The sequence below is a fragment of the Ornithorhynchus anatinus genome, chromosome 4 (genome assembly GCF_004115215.2).
Source record: "Ornithorhynchus anatinus isolate Pmale09 chromosome 4, mOrnAna1.pri.v4, whole genome shotgun sequence".
NCBI lineage: Eukaryota > Metazoa > Chordata > Mammalia > Monotremata > Ornithorhynchidae > Ornithorhynchus > Ornithorhynchus anatinus.
In genome coordinates this window covers 6,278,028-6,303,258 of record NC_041731.1, presented here as the reverse complement: position 1 = coordinate 6,303,258, position 25,231 = coordinate 6,278,028, and the positions used below count along the sequence as shown (strand labels likewise).

General features: G+C 47.7%; 1 protein-coding gene across 10 annotated transcripts in view; it reads left to right on the top strand.

Annotated features, from left to right (window-relative positions):
* DNAAF11 (dynein axonemal assembly factor 11) overlaps nucleotides 1-25,231 on the top strand; it is a 28,512-nt gene that overhangs the window by 1,316 nt on the left and 1,965 nt on the right. The window contains exons 2-12 of one of the 10 annotated variants that reach the window (XM_039911681.1): nucleotides 3,590-3,757; nucleotides 5,907-5,984; nucleotides 6,717-6,889; nucleotides 9,016-9,212; nucleotides 10,335-10,502; nucleotides 12,860-12,937; nucleotides 14,633-14,698; nucleotides 16,203-16,267; nucleotides 17,677-17,772; nucleotides 23,599-23,681; nucleotides 24,332-24,507. In XM_039911681.1, the coding sequence (XP_039767615.1) occupies nucleotides 3,590-3,757; nucleotides 5,907-5,984; nucleotides 6,717-6,889; nucleotides 9,016-9,212; nucleotides 10,335-10,502; nucleotides 12,860-12,937; nucleotides 14,633-14,698; nucleotides 16,203-16,267; nucleotides 17,677-17,772; nucleotides 23,599-23,654 (1,145 nt within the window). In that variant the 3' untranslated portion in view covers nucleotides 23,655-23,681; nucleotides 24,332-24,507. Of the gene's footprint in view, nucleotides 1-1,014; nucleotides 1,189-3,589; nucleotides 3,758-5,906; nucleotides 5,985-6,716; nucleotides 6,890-9,015; nucleotides 9,213-10,334; nucleotides 10,503-12,859; nucleotides 12,938-14,632; nucleotides 14,699-16,202; nucleotides 16,273-17,676; nucleotides 17,773-23,598; nucleotides 23,682-24,327; nucleotides 24,508-25,231 lie in introns of those variants that run through there. The other 9 variants (XM_039911680.1, XM_029062467.1, XM_029062468.1 and 6 more) reach the window with 9 other exon arrangements.

The following is a 25,231-nucleotide window of genomic DNA, read 5'->3' as shown; positions in this document are numbered from 1 at the left end:
CGGGGATTAAGTCCGACCCGATTTGCTCGTAACCACCCCGGCGCTTAGTACAGTGCCCGGCGCATAGCAAATACCCCGAGGATTATTGTTATCATTACATTTTATCCAGGCCTTCGCCCTGAAACTACACTGAAACTGTAGGGAAGGTACGGGGCTAAGCGCTCAGTACAGTGCTTTGCGGAGAGTAAGCGCTCCACGGAGAAGCACCGTGGCTTAGTGGCAAGAGCTCGGGCTTGGGAGTCAGAGGTTGTGGGTTCTAATCCCGTCTCCCCCACTTATCAGTTGTGTGACTTTGGGCAAGTCATTTCACTTCTCTGGGCCTCAGTGACCTCATCTGCAAAATGGGGATGAGGACTGTGAGTCTCACGTGGGACAACCCGGTCACCTTGTATCAACCCCAGTGCTAAGAACAGTGCTTGGCACATAGTAAGCGCTTAACAGATACCATAATTATTCTTAGTATAAAAAGGAAGGAGGGAAGGAAGGAGGGAAGGAAGGAGGAAAGGAAGGACGGAAAGGAAGGACGGAAAGGAAGGACGGAAAGGAAGGACGGACAGGAAGGAAGGACAGGAAGGAAGGACAGGAAGGAAGGACAGGAAGGAAGGGAAAGGAAAGGAAAGGAAAGGGGAGGGAGGGAAAGGAAAGGGAGGGGAGGGAGGGAAAGGAAAGGGAGGGGAGGGAGGGAAAGGAAAGGGAGGGGAGGGAGGGAAAGGGAGGGAGGGAGGGAGGGAAAGGGAGGGGAGGGAGGGAGGGAAAGGGAAGGGGAGGAGAGGGGAGGGGAGGGAGGGAAAGGAAAGAGAAGGGAAGGGAGGGAAAGGAAAGGAAAGGGGAGGGAGGGAAAGGAAAGAGGAGGGAAGGGGAGGGAAGGGAAGGGAAGGGAGGGAAAGGAAAGGGGAGGGAGGGAAGGGAAGGGAAGGGAGGGAAAGGAAAGAGGAGGGAAGGGAAGGGAAGGGAAGGGAAGGGAAGGGAAGGGAAGGGAAGGGAAGGAGCCCGGCTCTGGAAGGAGGCAGCGCGGCGCAGCTGACGCGGCAGAACCGGCGCGGCTTCCGTAGGCGTCCCCGTGTCCACGGGCACGGCCTCCCCGTTCCCCTGGTAACGGTCTCCGGCCGGGGATGCGAGAAACCCCTCTCGGGTCCAGCTGGTCCTCGGGTCTCCGTCCCCCGGGCCGGAGCGGAGCCATGAAGCAAAGTAAGCGTTTCGCACCCCGCCCTTCCCAGCCCCCTAACCTCCCACACTTAACCAGCAGCGCCTAGGAACAGTGGTCGGGCACCTAGTAAGCGCTAAACAAAGACCATTCGCTCGTTCGATCGTATTGACCGAGGGCTCACCGTGTGCAGAGCGCTGTACTGAGCGCTTGGAATGTCCAATTGGGCAACAGAGGCCGTCCCTGCCCGCCCAACAACGGGCTCCCGTTATTATCCCTCACCCTCCGGCCGCCTAACCCCGCCCCAGCCCAGCCTCTTAACCTCCCCAGCCAACATCCAGCCCCCGAACCTTCCCACCGTACGCTCTCCGGCCTCCTAACCTCTACGCCCCACAATTTCCAGTCTCCTAACCTCCACGCCCCACGACCTCCAGCCTCCTAATCTCCCCAATCCCCCAGCTTCCTATCCTTCCCATCCCAACGTCCAGCCTCCTAACCTTCCTGCTTTACGACCTCCATCTTCCTAACCTCCATAACCCACAATTTCCAACCACACCCCTCGACCTCCAGCCTCCTAATCCCTACAACCCTCCAGTCCTCTAACCTCCCCATCCCAATTTCCAGCCCTTTGTACAACCTCCAGCCTCCTGACTTTCCAACCCCACGATTTCCGGTCTCCTAACCTCCACACCTCACGACTTCCAGCTTCCTAACCTCCCCGACCCTCCGGCCTCCTAACCTCCCCGACCCCCCGGCTTCCTAACCTCCCCGACCCCCCGGCTTCCTAACCTCCCCGACCCTCCGGCTTCCTATCCTTCCCATCCCCACTTCCAGCCTCCTAACCTTCCCGCTGTACAACCTCCAGCTTCCTAACCCCCCACAACCCACAATTTCCAGTCTCCTAACCTCCACACCCCTCGACCTCCTGCCTCCTAATCTCCACAACCGCCCGGTCCTCCAACCTCCCCATCCGAACAACCTCCGGCCTCCAACTTCTGTACCCCACAATTTCCAGCCTCCTGACCTCCATAACCCTCCATCTTCCTAACCTCCCCATCCCGACTTCCAGCTTTCTGACCTTCCCGTTGTACATCCTCCGGCTTCCTAACCTCCAGGCCCCGCGGTTTCCGGTCTCCTGACCTCCACACCTCATGACCTCCGGCCTTCTAACCTCCATCATCACAACCTCCGGCTTCCTAACCTCCGGACCCCGCGGTTTCCGGTCTCCTGACCTCCACACCTCATGACCTCCGGCCTTCTAACCTCCAAAATCACAACCTCCGGCCTCCTAACCCCCCCGCCTCGACCTGCAGCCCCTCACCTTCCCACCCCGCGACTTTCAGTCTTCTTTATCTCCCCGCCCTCCGGGGGTCAAGGAGCATCCTGAGGCGGGAGAGTGGGCAGTCAGGGGGCCTGTTAAATCCTCCCAGTTTCCCTCTTCCCCCATCCCAGAGGATCACCACTCACTGTGCCCTGGCGAGGGACAGGCACTAGATGATGTTTACTGATGCCGAGATAATGGTGTGGGGAGATCGGTGGGGTGATGGTGCTGTGAGATTGACTTGAGTCACCTGGGCACCTTCTTCCAAATTAGCCTACGGCTCCCAATAGCTGCTCACAGAGAAGCGGCGCGGCTTAGTGGAAAGAGCCCGGACTTGGAAGGCAGAGGACGTGGGTTCTAATCCCAGTTCTGCCACTCGTCTGCTGTGTGACCTTGGGCAAGTCACTTAACTTCTCAGTGTCTCGGTTACCTTATCTGTAGAAAGGGCATTAAAAGTGTGAGCCCCTCGTGGGACCACCTGATGATTACCTTCTATCTACCCCAGCACTTAGAACAGTGCTTGACACGTAATAAGCACTTAGCAAATACCATAATTATTATTGTTATTAGTAGTTACTGGCTTGGCCGTGTCAGTCCGGGAAGATCTCCCTGGTCAGGCTCCAGTCGATCACTTAATCAATCAGTGGTGTTTACTGAGCACTTACTGTACGCAGAGCACCACACTAAACTCTGGGATAGATTCGATATAAGCGAAATGGACACGGTCCCCGTCCCGCATGGGGATCGCAGTCAAACGGGGAGGGGAAACGGGTATCTTAGCCCCATTTTAGAGAAGGGGAAACTGAAGCCCCGAGGAGTTAGGTGATTTACCCAAGGTCGCACAGCGGGGAAGTGGGGGAGTTGGGATGACTATCCAGGACCCGTGCTCTTTCCACTAATCCACTCTGTTTCTTGGGAACATAAATAGCCGTGCCCGTGCATCTCTACCAGTCGACTTGGGTCACGTGCAGTGACAGAAGCTTGTTTGGTAGCTCACTTGGAGATTGCTAAAGGGGAGAATTGATTTCAGGGGAAAAGAAACCCAGGTTTTACAACGGGACCGTGCATTGATGGGCCGACGTTTTGGGGGAGGCGGTTAAAGGAGAAGGCGACGTTTCTTTCAGTCACGGAAGACCTCATTAGGAGTCGCGCAGAGCACAACAATGGGGAGATTTTTTCCTTGGAGGAACTCTCCCTGCATCAGCAAGAAATCGAAAAACTGGAACACATTGATAAATGGTGTCGGGACCTAAAAATTCTGTATCTGCAAAACAATCTCATTGCCAGAATCGGTGAGTTTCCCGTCCTTCTTTCTCTTGAGTTTCTAGAGGACACAAACTATGGTGACTCGCTGACTTGTGGATTACTTAGAGTCCTCACTTATTTTCCATTTCTCTGCTGCTACCTGCCTTTTACTAGGGATACTTAAAATGATAGTATTTATTAAGCGCTCACTAGATGCTCAACACTGAGGTAGATTCAAGTTAACTAGACCCAGTCCCCGACCCACACTATCTAAAGAATTAAGAAGAATGGGAATCTTATACCCATTTTACAGATGAGGGAACTAAGGCACAGCAAGGTTACATGACTTGCCTGACTTCACACAGTCACCCAGGATTAGAACTCGGTTCTTCTGACTCCTGGTTCCGTGATCTCACCGTTAGACCACATTGCCCCCCAAGTTCAGTGGTTTCATCCCCCCTTGATATAGAGTCTGAAAGTGATTTGGGATCTCCAGAAGTCTAAGCAGGTTTTTAAACATGATCCCGTCTTCAGAATCTGGCGCCTTGAGGGTGAGACCTAGAAAAGTATCTGTTTTCGTCCTTGAACTCTCCATATGGACGCTTGGATTCGCTGAAAAAGAGCTATTTGGGCAGCAAAAAGTTACTTCAGAGCTCTTGGTGAAGCACTAGAGTGTTCTACACGTACACAAAAACGGTGATGGGGGAGGGAGGCATTGATTGTATGCAAGAGGGATTTTCTCACACTGTATTTATTGATAATTTTCAGGCCGGGGCCGCCTCGATGAAAGACTTGTGAATACGTGCCCCGCCGGAGCGTATGAGGGCGGGCTCTGTGCCTACTAACTGTTGTACTCTCCCACGTGCTTGGTCCAGTGCTCTGCCTGCAATAGTGCTCAATCCATACTACTGATCAACTGGACATCATTTGGGGGTCTGGGCTGGAGTGCTTGGAACTCTCAGCAGCGTGGAACCCGGGCCAGACCCAGCCCACTTGGCCCTCCTTTCTCCGGTGGGGTCGGTAAGGTGGCTCTAGGTCTAGTGGATATAGAGCCTGGGCCTGGGAGTCAGAAGGAGCTGGGTTCTAATCCTGGCTCTCCCACTTGTCTGCTGTGTGAACTTGGGGCAGTCACTTCACTTCCCTGGGCCTCAGTTAACTCATCTGTAAAGAGGGGATTACGATTTTGAGCCCCATGTGGGACAGGGAGTGTGTCCAATCTGATTAGCTTGTATCTACCCCAGCACTTAGTACAGTGCCTGGCACAGAGTAAGTGCTTAACAAATACCACTATTATTATTGTTATTATTACTCTCATTATCTCCAGGAGAAAAACCAAACCGGTGATCTTGGACGTTCCATCCAGAAGGATCCAATTTCAAGTTCTTCTCAGGTCCCCTCTCTTAATTGAGAAGCATCAGGGGCCCGGGCAACTGAGGACCTGCGTTCTAATTTCTCCTCTGCCACTTGCCTGCTGTGGGACCTTGGGGAAGTCACTTAACTTCTCGGCGCCTCAGTGTCCTCACCTGTAAAATGGGGATTCAGTGTCGGTTGACCCCCTTACTTAGACTGTGAGGTCCCCAACCTCATTATCTCATGTCAACCCCAGCACTTAGTGGGGTTGCACATAGCAAATGGGTAACAACTATCATTAAGTGGCAGGTTATTGTCTACTTTCTTTTTCGTGTAGTAAACATCTTATACTTTTCCCACATTCTCCAAAGAATAGCACAATAGCTTCCATATTGATTGAAAAATGATCTGTTTACATCACAGGCTCGTTGTGATTTCTGGACTAAGATCTTACACGCTATTTTCTTCAGTGACGGAGAGGTTTATAACGGCCTTACGGAACCTCTCATTTCGCCTAATCATTGGGCTGTGCACGCTTGTTAATTTAATGACCCCGACTTTCAACCGCTTTTCTTCATTTGTTTCTCAGTTTCAGGCTTCTGTGAGGCAAACTCTTGTAAACCCAAAATGAACATAAGCTATTTTATTTTTATTCGGGATTTATTTGCTAGAGGAATTTGACACATCCCACACCCACCAAAATCCTTTCTCGAGAGGTTCACCGCACCCTAAGCAAGTGGCTGGTTTTGCCCGAATTGACCCTTTTACGAGAATTGAGAAGCTCTGTCTTCCATCAGGAACAAACCCACACTTTGTTTTTAATTAACGTCTGTGTGCTCATTTCAGAGAACGTTAGCAGACTGAAGAAATTAGAATATTTGAATTTAGCTTTGAACAACATTGAAAAAATCGAAAACTTGGAAGGTAAGAGAAAGCGCCTATTTCTCCTCAATGAATCATGAATTTGAGATGAAAAATGGGAACTGTAAAGCACTCATCCATTAAAAAATACGAATTATAGCTAATTAGGAAAATCACATTGACATCTATTAAGATCATGCAATGAGCAGCAAAGCACTGTACCGAATGCTGCGGAGGGAAATTTAAGACTATGGATTTAGATTGGTCTCCTGGCCACAGTCTAGAGAGTTGTGCAATTGTTGGCTTTTGCTATGTATTTTTCTGTGCTCATTTGCAGAGCAGAATGAAATAATTGGCTTTATATATTAAGGAGCGCCGCTATCTTCAAATAATCCATTTTGTCTAGAGAAGGGAATTCAAAAAGCATACGAGAACTGGCCAAAACGTGAAATTAAATCGACGACAGAAAACTATCTCGACCCTCTAGATTTCACAGCACATGACGTGGTCCTCGGAACTTTTTTTTTTACCTCGTCTGGCCCCCGTTTTCCTGAAAGGTGGAACTCTACTGAGCCATTCTCCTTTTGTTCTTCTTTTCGCAATTCATGCTGACTCCACCTCACTCTTTTAGCCCTATCAGCCAGCAGCTCCTTGCCCTTAATTTAGGAGATTCAAGGAGAAATGACTCATTGGGCATCATCATGAGAGCAGTCTTCCCACCGTGAATTTTGATATTTGCTGGTGTGATTTTTGAACCCGTTTAATAAAGGGATTTCCCCAACTTCTCCCGGACAGGTTGTGAAGGTTTGAAGAAACTGGACCTGACGGTGAATTTTGTTGGAGAACTGTCCAGCATTAAGATTCTAAAGCACAATATCCATCTTAAAGAACTCTTTCTTATGGGTAATCCCTGTGCGGACTTCGAAGGCTATCGGCAGTTCGTGGTGGCTACTCTTCTACAGTTAAAAGTGTGTCTTCCTAAAAATGATGCCATTGCCCTTTAGGTCGTAGTAGGGTTACCTAACAACCCATCAGCGGTATTTATTGACTGCTAACTGTGTGCAGAGCACAGTGTTAAGCACTTGGGAGAATACGATATAGTAGATAGCCATGATCCTTGATCTCTAGAGGCTTTCAATCTAGAAGGGAAGATAGACTTTAAAAGAAATTACAGGTAAGGGGAAGCAACAGAATATGAGGATATGGGTGCAAGTGCTGTCAGGGAGGGATGGGTATAAAAATGCTTAGGGGGTGGAGACGTTGTTACGTAAAAGAAGCAGTGTTGCCTAGTGGATAGAGCCTAGGCACGGCAATCAGAAGGATCTGGGCTCTAAGCCCGACTCCGCCACTTGCCTGCTGTGTGACCTTGGCCAAGTCACTGAACTCCTCTGCGCCTCAGTTACCTCATCTGGGGATTAAAACTGTGAGCCCCATGTAGGACGTGGACTGTATCCAACCTGATGACCTTGTATCTACCCCAGGACTTAGAAAAGTGCCTGGCACAGAGCAAGCGCTTAGATCAGTGCCTGGCACGTAGGAAGCACTTAAGACATACCATAAAAAAGCTCGCTGTGGGCAGGGAATGTGTCTGTTTATTGTTGTACTCTTCCGAGCACTTAGTACAGAGCTCAGCATACTGTAAGCGCTCAATAAATACGACGGAATGATTGAAGGGATGAATGGTAAGACTCCATCCCTGGCCTTCGGTGGACCGCCAATCTGAGGAGCCTTTGAGTGGGACTGGGGCAAAGTCTCTGGAAGTGATTTAATTTACGTGGGGGTCTCTGAAATGGGATCCAGCCCCTCCTCCCCCAGGCCCATTTCCATCCCACAGCCATCCTAGACTCCCTGGGGCCCCGGGGCTCACAACTCCGGCTGCCAGGTGACCCCTGGGTTGGCGGCTTTGTTAGAGGGTGGCATGCCGCGGCCCTCCTGAGGGCCGCTCCGAGCAGAGAGGGAGCGGGTTTGGGAATTCTGATGGACCAGGAAAAAGAGAGACCACCTGCAGCGTCTCTCGAAGTATAAATCTATCCAAGTCGATGTCTATCTTGGGCACAAAATGTGTCTTGAGGTCAGTGTTAAATATTTCTCATTTTAGTTTCAACGTAAAATGAAGAGGGCATAGCGTACATCTCTTAATGTAGCGCGTGGCTTGGTGGAAGGAGCCCGGGCTTGGGAGTCGGAGGTCATGGGTTCTAATCCCAGCTCTGCCACTTGTCAGCTGTGTGACTGTGGGCAAGCCACTTCACTTCTCTGCGCCTCAGTTGTCTCATCTGCCACTTGTCAGCTGTGTGACTGTGGGCAAGTCACTTCACTTCTCTGGGCCTCAGTTTCCTCATCTGTAAAATGGGGATGAAGACTGTGAGCCCCACGTGGGACAACCTGATTACCCTGTATCTACCCCAGCGCTTAGAACAGTGCTCTGCACATAGTAAGCGCTTAACAAATACCAACATTATTAAAGTGGGGATGAAGACTGTGAGCCTCACGTGGGACAACCTGATGACCCTGTATCTACCCCAGCGCTTAAAACAGTGCTCTGCACATAGTAAGCGTTTAACAAATACCAACATTATTATTATTATTATTATTATTAATGTTGGTCTGCCCGTAGAGAATGCAAGTTCCTTGTGGGCAGGAATCGTGGGGCGAATTGTATTTTCCAAGCGCCTAGTACAGTGCTCTCTAAACAGGAAGCGCTTGATAAATACGATTGAATGAATGAATGAATAACCAACTCAATCATCTTGTTCTTTCCCAAGTGCTCGGTACAGTGCTCTGCACACATTAAGCGCTCAAATAGTACTCTTGATCGATTCATTAAAATACTACCAAAATTAGTAGTGATCGTATTTATTGGGCGCCTGTCAAGTACAATGCACTGTACTAAGTGCTTGGAAAGTATAAAGCAAACAAGTGACTGATTCTCCGCCCGTAAGGAGTTTCCACTGTAGTGGAGGAAACAGGTATGGATTTGCAGAGTAACCCAAATACATGATTGAATACGCGTGAGTGCTGAGGTTGAGTATGAAACTGAATTTCACTGCAAGCAGGCCTTTCATTTTCATTCGTTTGGCTTTGTCTTTTGGTTTAGTGGTTGGACGGAAAAGAAATTGAACGCTCCGAGAGAATTCAAGCGCTGCAGAACTACCCAGTGGTGGAGCGGCGAATCAGAGAGCAGGAAAAGGCTTACAGCCTCAGAAGAATGCAAGAAAGAGAAGAGGCTCGGAGAAAAGAGCGAGAGAAAGAAAACCGAAATGAGAGCAGAAGCATTCCTGACTCTGACCAAAGGTGGCTTGCGGTTATCAACAACGTTCTCCGGAAACTGCTATTTGCCTTTGTCTTTTCCACCTGATTTCGGGACTCCTTTTCAGTTTGGGGAGGGTCATCTCCCTGGCTATATTTTGGTGTGAACTTCCCGTGTTCCACATAACCTTGCAATGGCTTGGAACCCGGAACTGGTGTTCATTTCTCCCATAGGGAGCGTGTTTGATCGCATCCTCTCTCCTTACTTCCTCTCTGTCACCTGCTATTATCAGAAGATCCAAAATCTGGGGATTCATTTAATTTGCAATCATATACATCATTTTTTTCATATAAAATCAAATCTACTTTTATAACATACTATTATTTGGACATTGGAATGGGTGCAAGGATGTTTTCCTCGTGAGACTAAATGATAATGATGTTGGCATTTTTAAAGGGCTTACCTTATGCTGAACATCGGGGGAGGTACATGTTCACGAGATCAAACGTAGTCACTGTAGCACTCGGGGCTCACGATCTATATCTTCTCCCCATTTTACAGATGAGGAGATTGAGGCCCCAGGGGTTATTGAAATAATTTTCTCAGGTCACACAGGTAACTGAGGCACGGAGAAATTAAGTGACCTGCTGTAGGTCACACAGAAAACAAGCGGCAGAGCCGATATTTGAACCCGGGTTCTTCTGAGGCCCAGGCTTGTGCTCCACCCGCTAGGCCATACTGCAGGTAGGGTCCTAGCCAGAGGCCTCTGGGACTGGCTGTGGATTATAAGATCCTGGAATTGCAGTGTGGCTTCGTTCTGCAGGGTGGAACAGAAGACAGGATCCTTGCACCCCGAGTCAGGAGAAGTGCAGGGAACAATCGATGATATTTATAGAGCGCTTACTGGGTGCAGCCTACTGTAACTAAACACTTGGGTGAGTACAACGTTGTTGGTAAACACGTTCTCTGCCCTCAACGATCTTACAGCCTAGAGAGAGCACCAAGATCTCTGTACAGCTTTCACTGAAACAGGACAGGAAAAGATTGGGGAGTGTGTTCCAGTTGTTTAAGGTGAACGGAATTCAGGAAGACCTTTCCCAAATGCCGCGGAATGTCTCATATGTTGTGTTCTTCCTCTCCTCTGGTCACTGTTCTCTTGGGAATAGCGAAGACCGGGAGTCGTCGCCAGTATTAGAAAAGAAAATCCGGGAAGAAGGAGGGAAAATTGAGAAGAGCCAAGACTTCTGGGAAACACCTACTTTGTATACTCCCGAGTCTAGACTAGAAACGCACCGGTATATGGAGGAAGAACGGAAGTCCAAGAAAAATCCGAGGTACCGTAGTGCCATTTTGCCAGATCTCCCGGAACCGAAGCTCGTCCTACAATCTTGTATTCTTTCCCCCAGTCACCGGGTTCTGTTTATAGTCTTTATTCGTATTTCTGCCTTTTGACTTATTTCCCCAAAGTGCACTCACCTGTACTTCAACCGATTATCGTTGGCCCTGCTCCTTTCTCTATTTGCTCAACCTTTATAGTAGCCTCCCGGCCATCTGTCAATTTAGGGTCAATCTTAAAGCCGGTGAACCACCCCTCAAGTCACGGATGAAAATGATCGGTCATATCTGTCCCCCCGGCAGATCTCTCCGGAAACTTCTTTAATGCGTCATCTTTAAGGGGGAACTGAATCACTGTTCAGTAGATTTTGATTTCTGTGCAGAATGGGGTCAGCAAGTAATCGTGGCGTTATCTCTGGACCCATTTATATGTGTGGAGAATCTGAATGGAACGTGGAAAAAGAAAGCCAGTTTTAACCTGCTGCCAGATGGTTTTCTTCGTAGTTGGTTTGCTTTTAAGGCCTCACTATTATGAAGTTACTACTACTAAAAATGATCGTGGTATTTGTTAAGCACCATATAATAATAATGTTGGTATTTGTTAAGCGCTTACTACGTGCAGAGCACTGTTCTAAGCGCTGGGGTAGACACAGGGGAATCAGGTCGTCCCACGTGGGGCTCACAGTCTTCATCCCCATTTTACAGACGAGGTAACTGAGGCACCGAGAAGTTGTGACTTGCCCGAAGTCCCACAGCTGACAAGTGGCCGAGCCGGGATTCGAACCCCTGACCTCTGACTCCAAAGCCCGAGCTCTTTCCACTGAGCCACGCTGCTTCTCCAAGGGCAAAGGTGTCCCGGGCACCATACTAAGCGTTTGAGGTGGATACAAGAAAATCGGGTTTCACACAGTTCCTTGTCCCACGTGGGGCTCACAATCCCAATCCCCATTTTACAGATGAGGCACAGAGAAGCGAAGTGACTTGCCCAAGCTCACACAGCAGACAAGCGGTGGAGAGTTTTAGAGAAGCGAAGCGTACGGGTCGGGTCGTAGTGGGAGAGGAGCGAGGACGAGTAAAGAGGAGAGAGCTGATTGAGGGCCTTGAATCCGCCGGTGAGGAGTTTCTGCTTGAAACGCCTAACTGGAAACGTCACAGATGCAGTTCGAGTGAAGTAGGGAAACCGACTGGTGCTGGGGCAAGCACAGCTGGAAGCAGCTGGCATTCTTCAGTCAGATCTTGCCACGTTCATTCATGAAAGTGAGCTCGTGTGGGCAGGAACGTGTCTGTTGGTTGTTAAATTGTAATCTCCCAAGCGCTCAGTACAGTGCTCCCTTAGTACAGTGCTTTGCACACAGTAAGCGCTCAATAAATGCGATTGAATGAATAGAAGTGGGCTGAAGCAGCAATTCCCCGTACACCTCCACACCCCCACCCATCCCTCTCAAGGGTGGCCCCTCCCCAGGGGCCAGAGGGGACACTCTGGGATAAAGCGCTCAAAACCCACCAAGATTGTTTAATTGAGATGCTTTATGCTGTTTCGGTGGCTCACACTCGATTCGGGTTGATACCAAGTTTTAGGATTTGGGGGGTTGATAGGAAGCCTCGGGAAATTGCTCCTGAAAAAGACTAACTAAAGATGAGATACGGTACGTTTCCCCCCCCCGTGGAAGGCAAATTAACTGTCCTGTTCTGTAAGAGAATGAGATGGGTCAAATGAGATTTATTCCTGAAGATAACTATGGATGGATGTTTGTTCAAAGGGAAGTTGACTGATCTGTAATTTCCTCTGAAGTCCATATTTAGGTTGATAAAGGACAGGCAGCACATTGTTCCTTCCGGGTTAATGTTTGTGTGTCCTTAGTATCTGATTAGGAACTATATTACCGAGGTGATCAATTCAATTTAAGAGCTACTCTGACATATGACATTGTTTTTTGGCCAAATATCAGAAATGACTTCCTGGCCCCAAGATCGCTAGATCAAGGCCATGGGAGTCGCAGTTCCACTTTAAATGGTCTTTGGTTCCAGGAGAGATCGAAGCAGAGCCAAACCGAAAAGCCTAGTTTTCCTTAAAATGAAATTGTTTGGCCCAAATGACCTAGCCGTGGAGGGATTTTAACAATTTCGAAGCCCTGATTTTTTTTTTTAATGTAGCTTTCATTGAGAAATTTACAATGCCCATTGTCGATCCGAAGACCCTCAAGAAGACTGTCCTCTCAAACGGCTCAGCGTGTCGAATCACGTTTGGAGATCTGCATTTCATTTATCTTTAACTGTTTTCCCCAAAAATGTATTTTTTTGTACCCTAACTTCAGCTGCGATAAGGATCTGTGATTTCCCCGGTTCTCATTTTTAGTGAGAAAAAGAAGAAACAGAAGCCACCGAAGACTTTGATTACTGCAGAGGGACGGGTCCTGAATATAAACGAGCCCAAGTATGTGGTAAACAACAGCCTCGGTAACCTGAAAAAGTCAAATTGTTAGGACTTGCAATCTTGATTTGTTTGTAGTTACAGCTTTGCTTTGCAATGAATCAGTCTGACAATTCTTAATAAGACCACTCTAAAAAATGCCATCATTTTACTCCACTCTCCGGAGCAAAACATGTACCATAATTTCAGTCATTAAAGAATGTGAGGTTCAACTTTCTCGAACTTCCCCAGGATATGTGTGGGTCTTAGTCCTTTGAACCTCCTGTAGAAAGACACTTAGGTTTGTCCCTCTTCTTTCAGGGAATTCCGTTCACTGTGTCCGCATTATTACCTCCATCCTGACTTTCATTCATTCAGTGAGAAGCGGCTGGCTCAGTGGAAAGAGCACGGGCTTTGGAGTCAGAGATCATGGGTTCGAATCCCGGCTCTGCCACCTGTCAGCTGTGTGACTTTGGGCAAGTCACTTCACTTCTCGGTGCCTCAGTGACCTCATCTGCAAAATGGGGATGAAGACTGTGAGCCCCACGTGGGACAACCTGATTCCCTTGTGTCTACCCCAGCGCTTCGAACAGTGCTCGGCACATAGTAAGCGCTTAACAAATACCAACATCGTCGTCATCATTCGATCGTATTTATCGAGCGCTTACTGTGTGCGAAGCACTGCACTAAGCGAGTAGGAGAGTACGATCTAACAGCCAACGGACACATTCCTGCCCACAGTGAGCTCACAGTCTAGAGGGGACTGGGGCAAGCCCCCGAATGGCTTTGAAGGTGATTGCTTAATTAATCAATCTTATTTATTGAGGATTTACTGTGTGCAGGGCACTGTACTGGGTACTTGGGAGAATACAATAGAACAGAGTGGGTAGACATGTTCCCGCTCACAGCGAGCCTACGGTCTGGAGTCCCTAGGAGCGGTAGAACACCAGGAGGCGGAACCTGATGGGCCTTCAGGCCCGGACTCCATTTTGTCTGGTCAAACCGCCATTTACAGCCAGTTCTCCTCCTTTCTCCTTTGCTTCTCCTTATCTAGGTGTCTGTCTTGGCAGCCGGTTTGGTCGGTCATGGTCTTGAGACAGGATGGGGCCAGGTCAGGATTCCTCAGTCGTATTTGCCCACCAGATCCTGGAGAGAACCAGGCAGGGCCTAGTAGTTACCCCGAGTAGAAATTACCGCAGTCGGTCTTAAGGTATATACAATGTATTGTGCTCTTCCATCACATGAAGCTGGACCAACTGAATACAGAGAGACTCTGTACTGCTTGAAATTGAGCTGGCTAGTAGAGAAAACTCTACCCGTCAACCACCACCTCCTACCGGGACTAGAAGAGGCTCTGGTCGTGGTAAACCTGGCTCTGACATACCCTCTTGAACACAACACGGAGTCCGTGAAGTTTTCTTCGATGGGGTTTAAATGGATGGAAACCCAGGAAATTTCAGCCACCAGATGTCTCTCGTTCTACAGTGATATAAACTGGTCCCCGCGCTGCCCGGCGTTGGCCGACTGCCCGCTCTGCCAGGTTACCGGGCGCGACCCCAGTTCCCACATCACCGGTTGTGCCAGCATCTAGGGAACCCCCCAAAACCCGCTCAAGAGGACCTGTTCCAGAGGCTAGATTCGCTGGAAGTTATCGCAGCCGTTCACTCTGATGTTACGTTATCTGTTCTGAACCGCGTTTATTCCTCTCATCGTTTCTAGGCTTGATTTCTCTCTGCTCGACGATGAAGAAAACAACCAGCTCATCCTGGATCTTGCCGTTTATAGGTAAAGACCTTCCATTACTTCCTTTGATAGCCACCCGGGGTAATTATTGCCATGAGTGAGAATCTGTCAAATTTGATTTCATTTAGAAATACGCTTTTGTTGATTTCATTACGGTCAAACACGGAAGAAAATACGCAGCGGGCGCACTCCGGGTTACCCCAGAGGAAAGAACCTGGGCCTGGGAGTCCGAGGACCCGGGTTCTAATTCCGACTCTACCACTCGCCTGCCGTGTGACCGTGGGCAAGTCGCTCTGCTTCTCCGCGTCTCGGTTCCCTCATCTGCAAAATGGGGATTCAATACCTGTTCTCCTTCCTACTTAGGCTGTCAGCCCCACCCCATGTGCGATCTGATTATCTTATATCTACTCCAGCGCTTAGTACAATTCATTACACATAGTATGTGCTTAACAGATACATTAGTTATTATTATGATGATTGCTATTTTCATCATCATCATCATCCCTGGCCTAGTTTGCCAAAGCCCAGCGGGGGGGGGGGTGAAATTGACCCTCAATTCCACGATCCGTAATTCAGGAGACAGAGGGCTCTTACACTCGATAAATACGATTGAATGCATGAATCCGGACTCGTACTCTCTATTCCTGGCTCTGGTTGCAGTGGCTTCGCACGTGGCTTTCTGAGCTTGGGCCTTGTATAAACCCAGCCCTTAGGAAAGGTGCCACCCCATCTTGGTGGGGGGGAGGGTAAAGGGAGAACTTTAAAATGAGAATTCCAATCGGAAAACGTTTTGCTGAGGAAAGGCCAGGGCAGCAGCCGAGTCAAGTGTGGAGAGACCAAACCCACAACACCTTCGAGTGTATCGTCTGAACGTGGTCCGACACACACGAAAGGCAAATAAAGAAAATTACAAATAATGATAATAGTAATGATCGTGAATAATAGTAATAGTTGTTACTGAGTGCCTGCAAAGTGCACTCCATCCTCTATTTCTTAGTCTCTCCCACTATTTGACAAGGCAACATTTTGGGTGACTTATGTCCTACTCACAGTATTTAGGCACAGAGGGACCCAGAGTTCCATTAGCGGATCCAGGGCGAAGGAAAAGTATTATGTGTATTCTGAGGTAGGTTCCCGGCCACCAACATGGATGAATTGGGACTTAATTCAATTTGTGACACCCCGAGTGGCTTCATGACGTGTTTTTTTTCCTTCTTTTTCTTTAAATGGTATTTGTTAAGCGCTTACTGTGTATTAGGCACTTTACTAAGTGCGGGGATAAATACAAGCTAATCGGGTTGGAAAGAGTCCGTGTCCCACGTGGGACTCGTAGTCTTCATCCCTGTTTATAGAGGGTGTAACTGAGGCACAGAGAAGTGAAGTGATTTGCCCAAGGTCACCGAGCAGACGCGTGGCGGAGCGGAGATTAGAACCCAGGTCCCCCGACTCCCAGGCCTATCCTCTGCCTTCTGGGTCAAACAGCTTCTCTATCTAGAATTCCTTTTTTTTACTTAAACTGCATCTTTTCCTGTGTTTAATTCTAAAGGTATCTGGACACCTCTCTAATTGATGTTGATGTACAACCCACCTTCATCCGGGTCCTGGTGAAGGGTAAGGTCAGTGCCTGAGCTAAAGCAATTCTTTTAATAATAGTGGTGGTATTGGTTAAGCGCTTACTATGTGCAAATCACTGTTCTAAGCGCTGGGGGGGGATACAAGGTGATCAGGTCGTCCCACGTGGGGCTCACAGTTTTAATCCCCGTTTTACGGATGAGGTAACTGAGGCACAGAGAAGTGAAGTGACTTGCCCAAAGTCACACAGCTGGCAAGCGGCGGAGCCGGGATTCGAACCCATGAACTTTCTTGATAGGAGCAACTTTCCAACCCTCTAATCGTTCTTCTCTGGACCATCTCTTGTTTTTGCCTTTCCTTTTTTTTTTTTTTAAGAATATGGAGTCCCAAATACCCAACTCAGGATCAAGACAGTGTTAGAGTGGCCTTGTTTGCCTCTCTTAGGGTGCCATATTCCTGGAAATCCATCCCTGTGTCCTTTCTATATAGCAAATTCCGTCCCCGTCCCTCTGAACTGTCCTAATCCACCAGCCACTTACAGCACTCTTAGATTTCTTTTTGCTCATCCGCAACCGTTGTGTACATATGTTTATTCAGTTTGTACTTGAGTACTCCAGTTGTCTTTACTTTTATGCCGGGCTCCCCCGATAGAATGGAAACTCCTTTTTTTTTGCGCTTAGCACAGTACGTTGTACCCGAGGGTGCTCAGTAGAAAACATCACTACTCTAATAACGTCATGTTGCTGATTAAAATGGCGCCGGTGTCCTTTATACAGTCTGTTCTCTCATAACTCAAGGATTATGTTATGTGAAGATCCCACACCTGTGTGACCTACGAATACTTTCCCTTCCTACTCCTAATCCTGCCAGGATCAGAGGACAATTGAAGCTGAGCTTTCTATCTCTGCTTCTTAAAGCAGAAAATCTGGCAGCCCGATTGGTGACTCATATTCAGTGGGAAAAGCGGCTAGAAATTTTGCTGCCTGGTAGATTTTTCTAACCCACACTGGGTTAGTATCTGTGAGACAGCTAGCGCATCCGTTGTTCATAAAGTGATTTCTGAAGTCGTCTCTGAAATAAAATCATTCCATCTCAATTAAGTTTACAATTTTAATTCTTCCGGCTCAATTAAATTTACAATTTTAAGCAAGCGTCATTTTACAATCTCCCGACTGGAGTAATTTTTCACAGCCATCGATGCGAGTCTGTGGTAACTGAGTCTAACTAACAGACGTAGTCAGATTTAGAATGAGTATTGATTTCTCAGAAGGCAATATAACGGGCACCACTGAGGGACATTCAGTGATAGCAATTTCTGCGTATTTTATAGCGGGTCGCAAATTTTTTAAAGCCTTTAAATATTTGGGATTTGGCAGCGAAGCCCGAAGATAGATGTTGTTGGTGTGATCCGTGCCTCACTGAGCATTACTTCTCCGAGTTATTTTTAGCCATTTCAGATTGTGCTGCCTTCAGAGGTGAAACCGGACTGCAGCTCGGCGCAAAGATCGCAGACCACTGGCCACTTGGTGGTGACTATGCCCAAGGTTAGTCATGCTTGCCGTGGGCCCTGGTCCACCAAAGTTACCTCGATCCCAAATTCTTAAGAAGCAGCGTGGCTCAGTGGAAAGAGCCCGGGGCTTGGGAGTCAGAGGTCATGGGATCGAATCCCGACTCTGCCACTTGTCAGCTGTGTGACCGTGGGCGAGTCACTTCACTTCTCTGTGCCTCAGTTACCTCATCTGTAAAATGGGGATGAAGACTGTGAGCCTCACGTGGGACAACCCGATATCCCTGTATCTCCCCCAGCGCTTAGAACAGTGCTCTGCACACAGTGAGCGCTTAACAAATACCAACATTATTATTATCATTATTATTAAGGAGGGAGAGAACACACTTCCTGACCAAAAAAACCCCCAAAAAGGCCGGGGCAGCATGTCTTTTTTTTTTTTTTAAACTGTATTTGTTAAAAGCTTTCCAGGTGCCAGGCACTGCATTAAGTGATGGAAAGACACGAGATAATCGTGTTGGACACCGTCCCTGTCGCACATGGGACTCACGGTCTAAATCCCCATTTTACAAATGAGGTAACTGGGGCACAGAGGGGTTAGGGGACTCGCCCAGGGTCACACAGCAGACAAGTGGAAGAACTGGGATTAGAACCCAGTTCCTTCCAACTCCCGGGCTCATGTCCTATAGGCCACGCTGCTTCTCTGGTCTTCTGGTGGGAAAGGCTTAACTTTGCGCACAACATCAGGACCGGTATTCCTCTCAACAAACCCATCTCCCTTTCCCAGATGTAGAAAAGAAGGGAAGAAAAGAAGTGCTCCGATCGACTCGCTGATGTCCCATATGATGATTGGCTGGGAATTTGGGGATAGGCTCCTCGCCCCGTTCCTGCTTCTGTTTATGGCCGTAATGGCAAACTACTCGCAACTCGGTGATCGATCTCTCTCCTATAAATGGAATAGTCTGAATAGATCAGATTCTGGCTTCGACTGAGAAAAAGGTTTAGGTAGATTGGAAGTCCTAAGACTGTGAAAGATGCTGGGAGGAGAGGGAAAAGTGAATTATGTCCTTGAGCACCGAGGATAAATGTGTGAGCAAGCAAAGCCGTCACTCAGGTTATAAGGAGACTACAAATCAGAAATGCGCGGTTAGTATCGAGTCCCAAAGGCAGAGGAATGATTCGATGCGAGACAGATTTTGGGGGATAATATAGAAGAATCGAGGGAAACCTTTCGAGCCTGTGACCTTGAAGCTCTGCAAATGGAGTTTCTGTCATCAAACAGTCTCCTGGGAAATAGTGAAAATCTCCTCATTTGTGACAGTGGATGTGAATTAGAGGTGGAAGTCAAGAAAGCCATCCCCAACTAGATAGAGGGCGTGCCTTCAATAATTCTTTGAGAGAACCAGCGTGGTCTAGTAGAAAAACACAGGCCTGGGAGTCAGAGGATCTGGGTTCTAGTCCTCGCTCTGACATCTGTCTACTGTGTGACCTCGGGGAAGTCACTTAACTTCTCTGTGCCTTCATCTGCAAAATGGGGATTCAATACTTCTTCTCCCTCCTACTTAATAATAATGTTGGTATTTGTTAAGCGCTTACTACGTGCAGAGCACTGTTCTAAGCGCTGGGGTAGATACAGGGGGTTGTCCCACGTGAGGCTCACAGTCTTCACCCCCATTTTACAGATGAGGGAACTGAGGCCCCGAGAAGTAGAGTGACTTGCCCACAGTCACAGAGCTGACAAGGGGCAGAGTCGGGATTCGAACCCAGGACCTCTGACTCCCAAGCCCGGGCTCTTTCCTCTGAGCCGCGCGGCTTCTCTACACTGTGAGCCCCATGAGGGACCTGATTATCCTGAATCATTGCTCAGTACAGTGCTCGACACATAATAAGTGCTTAACAAATACCACAGTTCTTATTCTTATTTTACCCTCTAAAAGGCATCTCCAGATGTATTTCTTGTTTCGTTATGCTCTGCCTGGTTTTGTTCTCTGGATAGCAGGCAGACAGGTAGTTCATCTTTAACGGTATGTGTTCAAAGCTTACTGTGTGCCAGGCACAGTTCTAAGCACTGGGGTAGATAGAAGGTAATCAGGTTGGTTACAGTCCATGTCCCATATGGGGCTCCCAGTCTCAATACCCATTTTACAGATGAGGTTACTGAGGCACAGAGGACGTGAAGTGACTTTTCCAAGGTCACACAGCAGACAGGTGACAGAGCGGGGATTAGAACCCAGGTCCTCCTGACTCCCATGCCCGAGCTCTAGCCATTAGGCCGTACTGCTTTTCTGGAGCCACGGATGGCATCCCCCGCACTGTTATCCCTGCCTTTGTTTACTCTCACTTTACTTCCTCAGACTTTTTGCCTCGGTTTTTAAGTCTGTGTGAGAGCATGGTTTTATACCTAGAAAAAATATTAAATCTTACTGTTGGGTTCATCCACCCTGGGCTAGAATACAAATTCTGCTTAACAAGTGATTTCTTGTTCTCACCGTAAATACTGAGTATCCGTAGCCTGAGCTTACAAATCGGTTTGAAATTCCAGCCAAACCACTCTAAGACTCCCATCCCTTCTCACCCTTAATAAGAACAAATCAGTGAATAGTATTTATTCGGTCCGCGGAACGTGCAGAGCCCTGTAAACCGTGATGGAAGATGAGGGCAAGGGGTAGGTGTCAAGAAACTTACCATCCTGTGGCCATAATGAAGAGCTGTGTGCTTGAAGCAAAGGAAGCACTGGGAATAATAATGTTGGTATTTGTTAAGCGCTTACTATGTGCAGAGCACTGTTCTGAGCGCTGGGTTAGATACAGGGTCATCAGGTTGTCCCACGTGGGGCTCACAGTCTTCATCCCCATTTTACATATGAGGTCACTGAGGCCCAGAGAAGTGAAGTGACTTGCCCACAGTCGCACAGCTGACAAGTGGCAGAGCCGGGAGTCGAACCCGTGACCTCCGACTGAAGAAGCCCTATACTAAGCCTAGAGAAAACCATCTCTACGTCACTAAAAGGTATAATTAACTGTGGAGTCAAGTTCCTCGTGAACGGGGAGCGTACCCAAGGTTCTGTTGTAACTTCCCAAGCGTTTAGTACAGGGCGTGCACCCAGTAGGTGTTCAGTAAATGTCATTACGACCACTGCTGATTTCGGAGGGCGCGGCCTAATGTCTTTCAGGCTCCATCTTTGACCTCTGATTTCTTGTGGTTGGCGATAAACGCTTATTCATTCAATCGTATTTATTCGTGCAGTCGTATTTACTGAGTGCTTACTGTGTGCAGAGCACCGAACAAAGCACGCTTAATGTGTGCAGAGCACTGTACTAAGCATTTCAGAGAGTATAGTATAACAGTAAACAGATACATTCCCTGTCCACAGCAAGCGTACAGACAGTAGACATTAGGCTGCTGTTGGTAGTCAGGAAAGGAGCGAATCCTTGCCTTGCCACTAAACCTTTATTCTCTTTGGCTTTTGGTGAAGAGTAACAACGTCGCTGTTTTGCTTTAGACAGAATTTTTGCAAGACGTTGGGCTAGAAGCCTCTTATTAAAAAAAAAAAAAAGATAATGAAACCAGTCCAGATTTGGGAGGATGGCAAATTCTTTGTGAAGAAAAGTTCTAAATTGGTGATTCTATTTGCATTTCCATAAACAGAGAATCATTGTCCTTGCTTATTATGCAGCAAATAATGGTGTTAGTGAAGGATTTCCAAAGACACTTACTAATTATGCATATGCTCCACTTTCATGTAGACATTTGCAATGGGAAATGCTTTTGAAGCTGTCTCTTCTGACAGCATAAAAGTTTGTACCTTGTGCGAGGGGAAAAAAAAAACCCTGACAGTTGTTTCAGAGGATTTTAATCAAAATTGACATTTGCAATTTTGAAAAACTCTATTGTCATCGAAATTTTCATCTCTAGCCACTAATTACAATTCCCCTAAAAAAGCATTCCAAGATCTGGAAATTATTATTACTCTTTTTTATTAGCAAGGAACACTGATTTCAGCTTCTGACACGACACATTTTTGTCTTCTTTTTTCCTGTTCTAGTTCATTTCTCCAATGCAGACTGTGCTTTTTTTTTCTTTAGTTGTCTCGAAATAGGGACAATTTTAGTGAATTATTTAGCTTGTATTTACTATTTTTTAATAATAATTAATGTGTTGATTTGGGAAGCGGCATGGCCGTGTGGGAAGAACACAGGTCAGAGAGTCAGAGGATCTACGGTCTCCTGCCGGCTCTGCCATTAACCTGTTGTGGGATCTTGGGCAAGTCACTTTACTTCTCTGTGCCTCAACTGTAAAATGAGAATACGAAACCCGCTCTCCCTCCTACTTAGACCGTGAGCCCCATGTGGACTAGCGACTGTGCCCGACCTGATTAGCTTGTATCTGACCCAGTGTTTAAAACAGTGCTTGAAACATATCGAGTGCTTAGCAAATAGCTTATGTGTTTTTAATAATTCCAAGAAAAAGGAATTAACACAGACTGGTATTATTAGAAAGGAAAAACAAGATAGGAGCCGATTGGTTTTGATTTTTAAGATAACTAGGCGGCTTGTTAGGTGGGGTTTAATTGAATTAGCTCTGAGCAGAAGACGGGCTACAAATAATAGCCCTCTTCCTAAGATATAGTTTGTTAGATTAAATCTTTTATCGTGGTTTCAGGTCCTTTGGAAATATAATGGTTGTGGAATGTCACATTGCACGAAGTGATGTGGCTAAGAGGATAGAGCCTGGGCCTGGGAGTCAGAAGGACCTGAGTTCTAATCTTGGTTCCGCCACTTGTCTGCTTTGTGACCTTGGGCAAGTCACTTCACTTCTCTGTGGCTCAGTTATCTCATTTGTACCGTGGGGATGAAGACTGTGAGCCCCACGTGGGACAACCTGATCACCTTGTACTTACCCCGGTGCTTAGAACAGTGCTTGGCACCTAGTAAGTACTTAACAACTACCGTCATCATCATCGCCTCGGGCAAGTCACTGCACTTCTCTGTGCCTCAGTTACCTCATTTGTAAAATGGGGAGGAAGACTGTGAGCCCCACATGAAACAGGGACCGAGCCCAACCTGATTAGCTTGAATCTACCTCAGCGCTTAGCACATAGCTTAATAAGTACCATAAAAAAATTGACCTTATCCAGGCATCTGCCAAAATCTTTCAATCAATCAATCAATCAATCAATCAGGGAATGGTATTTATTAAGCACGTACAGTGCCCACCACACTGTCCTAAACACTTGGGACAGTGCCACAGAGTTGCACAGAATCTCTGCCCTCAAGGATTTTATGGTCTACTTTGTGTAAGTTCTAAGTGCTTAGTTGATTAAATCAGGCACAATCCTTGCTCTCAAGGAGCTGATGAGTGGGAGAGTCAGATACAAAGTACAAAATTTATGTTTTTCCTTGGGCCTTTCTCTAAATATTGCTGGGTAAAGGGAAGACAAGAGGCTACAAAGCCTATGTCGTACCGGTGAAGACCCTTGAGCAGAAAGCGAGGAGCTCAGTTCCCATCTGTGAAACGATGGGAGCCGTTCCAACAGTGGAAACCCGCAGGGGTGGGGGCTCGGCAACCTTTGGGGAAAGTTAGCCGGTACACTTCTCGAACCAATTCCAAAATTCTGAGGTGTCTAATACTTTTGCTAAGCCCAAAGAGCAGCTGGTACCCTTACGCGGCACCCCCGAGAACAAATTCAATTAGAATTTTTAATTGTCTTGGTGAAGCAAGTTAGTGCTTAGAGTAGGAATGGGATTCCAGGTGAAATGTGAAAATATGGCAAGCAATCTCAATTAAAAAAAAAACAAAACTGTTTTGGAAGACATAAGAAAACTAGAGTAGCAAATGACTGGGATGGATTTTCCCCTTCTAGGTAAAAGAAATCATTACGGCTTACAGAAAGACCACCAAGTCAGTGAAAACTTCTGACAGTCGAAAACCGGAAACAAAGAAAAGGTAATTTGTCTCTTTCTTCCAGCACGAGTTTTCATTTTGGTCTCATCCGAGCCATGAGCTCGCTAGCCTACCGTGGGTCAGTAAGGCTTTATCATCATCATTATCATCGGGGATAATTAAAGCCAATCCTAACAATAATAATAATAGTAACGATAATTACTTTTACAAGTGTTAAGCGCTTACTTTATATGAAGTACTGGTCTAAGTCCGGGGTTGGATTCAAGTTAATCAGGTCAGACATAGTCTCAGTCCAATGGTCTAACTAAGAAGGAGGTCAGGTATTGAATCCCCATTATACAGATGAGGAAACTAAGGCACAGAGAAGGGCAGAGGCTTGGGCCTGGGAGTCAGAAGGAACTGGGTTCTAATCTTGGCTCTGTCGCTTGTCTGCTGTGTGACCTTGGGGCAGTCACTTCTTCCTCTGGGACTCAGTTACATCATCTGTAAAATGGGGATTAACACTGTGAGCTCCACGTGGGACACTGACCGTGTTCAACCTGACTAGCTTGTTTCTGCCCCGGCGCTTACAACAGTGCTTGGCACTTAGTAAGTGCTTAACAAATACCATAAAAAAGTCCTCTGTATCCCAGGTCCGTGTTCTTCTCACTAGGCTGTGCTGCTTCTTTATCCACCTCTTTTCCCCTAGGAAGGTGGCCTAGAGGCTGTAACTGACAATACCAGGCCCAAAAGACGTGACAGGATTTCTCCGCCCAGTTAAGACAGAACGTTTCATCTTCACCGTTTGAGTTTCAAGTTTGGCTTCCGGAAGACCTGAGCAGGAGCTCTAGTTATTGCCTGAATACCAAATATGAGTTGAGAGAATTTCTATGATGAGTGATTGCATCCTCTGGGGACCAAGGCAGGTACAAAGCCCAGCCTCTGCCACCTCCTGACCCTTAAACCAGGCTGGCGTCCCTACCAGGGGCTGAGAGGGAGACCATCAGCGGGGATTCATTCATTCGTTCGTTCATTCATTCAGTCGCAGTTATTAAGCGCTTACAGTTTGCAGAGCACTGTACTAAGTGCTGGGGAGAGTACAGTATAACAATATAAAAGACACATGCCCTTCCCACAAGGATCTTGCAGTCTAGAGGGGGAGACAGACGATATAAATAAATAAAATAACAGCTAGGTACGTAAGTGCTACGGAGCTGGGAAAGGGGATGAATAAAGGGAGCGAGTCAGGGTGACACAGAAGGGAATGGGAGTGTTTTCCCACTCGGCTTTCCTACCTGTATTTTCTGCCTGCTCCCCCGCACCTGGGAGTCACCCAGTGCCCACTGGTCCCGTCGGACCGTGAGGGAAAGGGCACCCGGCCAGAGGCCCAGTGGCTACGTGCCGTGTGTGGGAAAGCGTTTTTTCCTCAAGCCCCCCCCTCCCCACCACCTCCAGGAGGAGAAGTCGGCGATGCAGGTTCAATCCTCCGAACACTTGCCCGATACGCCAGTGAGACTGGATTCGGGGCTGAGGGGGCCGGCAGACGGGCTCAGGGAGGCGAGGGGAGCGTCGAATGTTCTTTGCGCGGTCGCTCCCGCTCCAAGCCGGTTGGC